A 7681-nucleotide genomic window follows, 5' to 3' on the forward strand; every position below is an offset into this window, starting at 1 on the left:
AGCATTATGCTAAGTGAAATAAGCCAGGCAGTGAGGAACAAATACCATATGATCTCACCTTTAACTGGAACATAATCAACAAAAGAAAAAAAGCAAACAAAATATAACTGGAGACATTGAAATTAAGAACATTGTAACAATAGCCACAGGGGAGTGGGGAGGGGATAGTGGGGAGAGGGGTTTTCAGGAACTACTATAAAGGACATATGGACAAAATCAAGGGGGAGGGTGGAGGCAGGGGAGGGAGGTGGGACTGGCTGGGGTGGGGTGGAGGGAAGGAGAGAAAATGCAGACAATTGTAACTGAATAAAAATAAATTAATTAATTTTAAAAAAATAATATGGGAAATGTAGAAGAGACAAAGATCCAGCATTTTCACATCTGGGGGCTCATCTGAAGAAAATAAAACATTAATTCAAAAAGATATCTGCACCTCTATGTTCAGTGCAACATTATTTACAATAACCAAGTTACTGAACCAACCAGGGTGTTCATCAATACATGAATGAATAAAGAAGAAGTGGATATATGTTGTATGTGCATGCACATACACATTCACTAGAATATTACTCAACCATATAAAAGATTGAAATCTTGCCATTTACAACAATATGGATATACCTAGAGGGTATTATGCTAAGTGAAATAAGTCAGAGAAAGACAAATACTGTATCATTTCACTTATGTATGAAATCTAAAAAACTAAAGAAATGAACAAACAAAATAAACAACCCATAGATACAGAAAAACAGATCATTGCCAGAGGGTTGGGCAGTGGGGGGATGGGCAAAAGGTTAAGGGGATTCAGAATACAAACTTAGAGTTGTAATATAAATAAGTCACAGGAATGTAAAGAACAACATAGGGAGTGTCATTATTATCACAATAACTTTGTACTGTAACAGATGCATGGTGATCCCTTTGTAAGGGAATAAATGTGAAATCTCAGTATGTTACATACCTGAGACTAATGTTGTATGTCCATTGTACTTTAATTCAAAAGAGCTTTACATTCCAGAATGAAAATTAGACCTGAAGTCATTAAAAATAAATAATTAATTAATCCTAAATAGGGACTTTTCTTACAGCTTTCAAAGTGACATTGGACCCTAATTCACTTCAGACACCTCCCAGAAGATAAGACAGGTACTGCAGACTCAATGGAAACTACATGCATCTTGGAGACTGCAGTCTATGGGGAAGACTGACAAAATAAACTACACAATAAAGAAGACCACGGCAAAAATATGCCAGAAAACACATTTGAAATGGTACCAAACACTCTTTATTGTCTTGCTGTGGATTATTGTAGTGCCCCAAAGCAGGCTTAAATTAAGGCTTTTTTAAATAGTTTATGAGACCCTTCAAAGTTTCTGTTTTAGGAACACCCCCTTTAGATTTAGAATATGAATCAAAAATCAAACAATATGTACAACATTTAGGGCAAACACTAAAAACTTTCCACAAGGTTGCTTATTGTTGGTCTATCTACTTAGCTGTCTGATGAGCCCTTACACCCATTCCAGTGGGAAGACACGGTCTTACTAAAGACTTGGAAGACTCCAGGTCCTCAACAGCAGTTTGCCAAGCAATGAACTGGTCCTGTGATGTGCTGCTGGCAACACACTCTTTCTTAAAACCCAAGGGAATGAAACCTTGGATCTACTACATAGGTAAACTGGGCGTTGCCTAAGGAGGACTTGAATCTTGTTGCTGCTGTTGAGACAGCAAGGGAAAGCTAGACCTGTACTCCTGAAAGATTTAAAATTCCTCTTGGAATATAATAGTGCTTTCCAAACCTAAGTGTCAATGTTACTTTTTATCCAAGAATGGGGATTAAGTCCACAGGGAAGACTAAAAATCCATTTGACTCATAAAGTCAAATTCTGACTTATGCAGAAATACTACCTTGACCTTCTCCCACAGGTCCTGCCCATTGTGGAACATCATGGACAAACCTGTAGCACTTGCTCAGGTGTGGGAATCCCCTTCAGTCCTGGATGTCCAACAATGTGAACAGAAAGCAGAGATTATACAGATTGGCTTGTGACCCTTGTTCCATAAGATCTACCCTCTTTTAGATGCTGGGGGCTAGTTTTTTAGCTAACTTCTTGCTTTTATGGTCCTAGTGTCTTTCTCAGAGAAGGGGTTCTTAGTTGTTTTGTAAATAAAAAATGTGTAAATAAAGCCTGTAAGTAGTGATACTGATCTCCCAGGTAACAGAAAGTGAGGAGGATAGGAAGGGTCTGGGCTTCTATTCCACCAGTGTTCTGGAGTCCAAGATGCCCCAGTAAAATCTATTGTTTTGGGTTCCTGAAAGTGTGTTTTGTTCTTCTTGTGTTCTTCAGAAAATGCTCCTTCTCTGGAGGAAGAGAATCTACAGGAATGGGCAATTTGACAGCAAGTTGGGAACAGACACTTTTGAAAAATGGAAGGCTGTGTAGTCAGGACAAATTAGTAAGATACCCCTCTCTCCTCTGGACACCCAGCACAATTTATCTATACCTGCTTTGCCCCACTCAGCAACTTCTTCCATACATACCTTCTACTGAATTTGATGTTCTGCTAATTTACCAAATTCCTAAAGGTAACATTGCTTGACTACTTATCTGGGTAGGGCACTGCTCATAGTAGCACCCATCTCTCACCCCCCACAGCCAAAACTGCCAATTTCATCTAAGATGGATGTTGAAATCTCCAACTGCACCTTCACAATAGTAACTCAGCATTACACAGCTGTATAAAAGTACCTGAATATTTGATTAATTCAATTTCCTTATCTTGTGCTTTATGAAAACTTTCAGTGCACTGAGTATACAATTCAGTCAGTTCCACCAAGCCAGAAAAAGGGGTCAAAGATATTTGGATATTAAAAAGACAAAGTCTATAATCAACAGAAATGAGAATCTTTTAATACTGCATGAGACCGTGTTATGTAGAAACGATTTTTTTTTTTAATTTGAGCCACAGACTGAGACTCTTTCATGACTGCTGTATTTGCATATCTCAGGGAGCAGATAATACCAAACCATGCTCAGAAGGACACACAGATGGGACCTAAAGATGCCCCAAGAAAGATTGTTTCTTTATTCACCCACTAAAATAATGTTTTATTTTTTAATTTAATCTTTATTGTATATTTTTCCATTACTATTTAGACCCCTTATAAGCTCTTCCTTCCAGCAATCCCCACACTGTTGTCCACATCCATGAGTCCTTTGTCCTTTTTGCTCAATCCCTCCATTCCTTAACTCTCCCCCACTAGCTGTCATCTACTCTCCATCTATGAGTCTGTCTCTGTTTTGCTTGTTAGTTCAGTTTGTTCTTTAGATTCCACATAGCAGTGAAATCATATGGTATTTGTCTTTCTCTGACTGACTTATTTTGCTTAACAACAAATAATGTATTTTAAAATGCATGGACACAAGTTCTGTGCATGATGAAGTTGTTATGGTTACAGAAGGAAAATAAATCAATATTTCTGTGCACAGATATAACATGACATCTTTTTACAGTGAAAACAATCACCTCTGAAAAAAATCTTTGGAAGTCAGAGATAATGCCATGAGCAGATGGAGGCTAGTAATGGGTGTGGAGCAGTCTTTAAATGCAATTCATGGTATTTGCACTATTCAATAACCTTGTTTTAATGATGTAAACTGGGGGATTGGGAGAGGGGAGGTGGACAGACACACAACCCAAGAACGAACTGTTATTTATTTATTTTCTACATGTGATGTCATAGGCAAGGGTTTTGCCTGCGTTCTAGTTTATCTTTAGTAAATAAATAACTATGTACAAATGTGCTGAGTTTACAAAATAGCAGAGGAAAATCTTTGTGTCACAAAAGATACACTTTTTTTTCCAATCATGGTTTCATTTCTAGCTTAGTTGAACCAAAAACACTGGTTAGTAATGTCTAAAGGGATGCACCAAGTTTTTTTTCTACTGGAAAGCAAAGCTATGAAATAAAAATTCCTGTTTCTTGATAATAAAGGGCCTAATTTGGCCTGCTACTGATTACTGATCCATATTTAGTGTATTCCAGAAGTTGGAAGCTGTCTGCAACAGTTCTCCTCATACTTTACTGGGCAGATAACCCCCCAGTAGAACTTATTAAATACAGATTTTCATGGAATAGGTGGGATGGAGCTCAAGTTTCTGCATTTCTAACCAGTTTCTGGGGGAGGAGGGAGATAGCCCTCATTTCTCATTGGGGATCAAGTTCCAAGTGAATGGGGTTAGAAGACCCCTCTAAAGTGTAAAAAGTTTTCAAGGGCCTGGTCAAGGTGAGGCCCTAAATTGGGTATCTTCCAGGCTCAATTCCCAAATACCCAAATCTCTCCAAAAGTAAAGCTGGGTTTATTTTGGCCTACAAACTACAAAAACAGTGAGAGTCAAAATGGTAATTGGCATGAATCATGCAGCTTATAACTTTCTTAAAATATCTCCTGGGAGGTGCTTCCTTTTTTTCAATCTAGAGCAATTAGGTGAGCATTTCAACACTGTTAAAAATAACTAAAAATACAAATATTATTAATAATAAAGAAAACTGCATATGAAGCTTAACAACAATTACTATCTTTCAGTCCAAATCAAAACAACAATAATAAAACTCAGGCTCACTGCTTAAAAAATAGAAATAAAAACTCCTTGGGTTTAATTTCTATGACAGTTCAGCAATATTAATTTACCAAATGCCTCTCACATCTTAACCTTTGTTAAAATATCACTGTGGAAGCATGAAACTTCAGGATAAATGAGCAAATTAAGTGAAAGAACAAATGCCCAACCGTTCTTGTTTTTAGTGTTTTTCCCCGCTGTGTCACACATAAGTTCTGCCTAGGCAGACAGGTAGGAGTAGAAGTAGTGTCACACACAGGTAGAATGACTGAGGTGGGTGGGTCCAGTTCCTGGGAAGGGAAAATTGGTAGGAATGAGAGGGGAAAATGAGGCTTGGCTTTATAGATGAAAAAGGCTGAAAAAAAAAAAAAAAACCTCACCAACATAGATGACACGTGGGAGTATATAAATATATAGATAGGAAAGGTGAGAGAGAAAGCAGAAGGAAGGGACTCAAAGTGGGCATGTAGATAGGAAAAAAAGAAAAAGAAAAGAGAAAAGTCTTAAATAAATAAATATCTTAGTCATCATCCATCACACAATTACACTTACTAGTCCATCGGATCACAGTCCGCCCAAAGGCCACTGACCCATAATGCTCACCCTTCTTGCCCCACTTGAAGATATGGGACATTATGCAATCTGCATCTTCATTGTAAAATTACCATCTCTGCCCACTAGTCTGGTGATATCATGAAAGTAACCCCCTAACAACCTATTCTTAGAATCATCCACGAAAGGGGTAGGGGGTCAGTCTCCTCTAGTTTTGATGCCAGTTAAGATGCTTTGGGGTAGCCAGGGAGTAAGGCTGGGGAATAAGGCAGGGGAATGAGGGACAGGAGGGAAGAAAAGTCCAAACCAACATCTGGGGCCAGGAAGTGAGGCCCCCTCAGAGTTTTTGAGGCGTCTGCTCCGTACTCAAGCGCTGCAACACCACCTCTTTGTCAGGGACCCCACACTTGTACTCCAGCTCGGCCTGCATGGAGCCTTGCTTCTTACGCAGGTGGCAGAGGAGTGCCAAAAGCGCCACCACCAAAGACAAGCTTAAGATAGAGATGCCAATGAGCACACCCGAGTGTCCAGACCCTGCAGGCGACGGGCTTGAGGTCGTGCCAGGAGTTGCGCTGACCGGGGGCTCCCCAGAGCCGTCCTCATCACCACGGTCGCTCACCTTGGTGAGGTCACAGTCAGTGCCAGCCTGGGCCCAGTCAGGCCCGCAGATGCACTCGTAGGAGCCAGGGAGGTTTCTGCACGAAACTGCACCTAGGCAGTTGCCATTGTCACACTCGTCGATGTCGGTGCACATGAACCCTTCGTCCAAAATGTAGCCCTCAGGGCACTGGCAGCTGTCAGGCTTGTTGGGATCGCAGTCAGCTGAGCATGAAGTCTGGTTGCAGAACATCTGGCACCTGTGTGGCGCTTGGGGGTTGGGAGCGAAACCCTCTGCGCAGACACAGCGGTAGTCAGTTTTGCCCAAGGGCTGGCACTGGTACTCGCAGTTAGTCCCGATGCACGGGTCCACTGACTCCACGCACTCACCGTCCACCATGTCGTAGCCACGATGGCAATGGCACTCGAACCCGCCCTGCTTGTTGACACAGACCTGCTGGCATGGACTGGGCACTTGCATACAGTCGTCTACATCCTCACACTGGTGCTGATCTGCAGCCAGCTTGTAGCCAGTTTCACACATGCAAGAGTAGGCGCGGGGCACGTCCAAGTTGCGGACGCAGAAATGTTCACAGAGCTTGTCGCAGGAGTGCTCCCCAGGCGCTGCGCAAGAGCGCCGGTCTTCCTGAGTCGCCGTGTCGGCTGGGCAGAGGCAACGCGACACCCCGGCGCTCCAGTTGCACACGTGTTGGCAGCCGCCGTTCTCCACGCCACAGTCCCAGGGACCGGGCACCTCTCGGCCCCAGCGGGCCTCCGCCTCTCCTGGCTTCTGCTCACACACCAGCTCCACTCCAAAGGGCGATACCGCTGCGGAGCTACCAACCGGCAGGGCCTGAAAGTCTGCGCCTCGGGCACCGAACGGGGTGCTGTAAGTGATAGAGACCCTGGCGGCCGCTGTGGCTCCGTGCTCCACAGTTAGAGGCCTGCAGGATGCTGAGAAGTGGAACTCGCAGAGGAAGCCATCGGCCTCCACGACGCACTGCTCCTCCTCCCAGACCTGCTCGCCTGGCGCGGGAGACCCGGCCACTGAGACGGCAACGCACAATGGACCGCAGAGACGCGAAGGGGGAAGCCGCGCCCACCTACTGTAGCTGGTCTGGTTGTCTCCCGTAACCCACTGGAAGCCACGCAAGGGACCTAGTTGCCCCAGGTCGCCGCAGCCGGACGGAAGCTTCAGGCCAATCCAGAGGCGAGAGCTGTGGCCGCCGTGGCCGCTCAGTAACAGGGAGATGACATCAGCTGCCACTGAGGAGCGCACGGTCATCAGGTGGCCCCGCAGGCGCTCGCAGGCCTGGCTGGCGGCTAGGAAGGTCGCAGGGCCCCGGAAGAGCGTGTAGCAGTCTTGTTGGACGCACTGGCTGCCACTGGGCTGTGGCTCTCGGAGCGCAGGGAGTCCCAGGGCAGCGGGACCCAACACGCTGAAGAGCAGGACCTGCATCATGCTGTCCTGTCACTCCGCCGGCAGGCACGGGGGAGAGCGCAGTCGCTGCACCAGGTCCGAATCCGGTGGCTTCTGAAAGGCTCAGGGCGCTGGCAGCTACAGGCGTCCGTGTCTGTCCCAGAGCAGAAGCGTAGGGCCGCTGAGCACAGCCCGGGCAAAGCAGCCTATGATATGCCCTTGGGTAGGGGCCAGAGTTTATAAGAGCGCAGCCCTCCCTCCCTGACCGTTGAGGGAAAGGAAGGAAGTGCCTGATGGGAAGGGCTGATGCTGCATTCTCGGATTACTGGGTTCTCTGGAAGCGTTACGCCCGCCCTCAAGCCTGGGATCCCCTCGCGGGGATGAGTAAATCCGGCCCGGGGCACTGGGAGGTCCCCGGCCGGGGCTGCCGGGTGCAGACACCATCATTTGTTAGCAAGGGGACACTTCCAACCCCTGCATTGGGGCTCT

The 7681-nt window shown here is 45.2% G+C and overlaps 1 protein-coding gene across 1 annotated transcript; it reads right to left on the reverse strand.

Annotated features, from left to right (window-relative positions):
• Positions 1 to 1427: 1427 nt before the first annotated feature.
• THBD (thrombomodulin) lies at positions 1428 to 7421 on the reverse strand. Its single transcript, XM_024559842.3, has one exon. The coding sequence runs from the start codon at positions 7232 to 7234 to the stop codon at positions 5513 to 5515; it is 1722 nt and encodes a 573-aa protein (XP_024415610.1). The 5' UTR covers positions 7235 to 7421; the 3' UTR covers positions 1428 to 5512.
• Positions 7422 to 7681: the final 260 nt, after the last annotated feature.

Source organism: Desmodus rotundus, chromosome 6, assembly GCF_022682495.2.
Source record: "Desmodus rotundus isolate HL8 chromosome 6, HLdesRot8A.1, whole genome shotgun sequence".
Classification (NCBI taxonomy): Eukaryota; Metazoa; Chordata; class Mammalia; order Chiroptera; family Phyllostomidae; genus Desmodus; species Desmodus rotundus.

What these genes read in the sequence shown, in the direction of transcription:
- THBD (XM_024559842.3), bottom strand. Translation starts at nt 7,234, where the DNA reads ATGATGCAGGTCCTGCTCTTCAGCGTGTTGGGTCCCGCTGCCCTGGGA.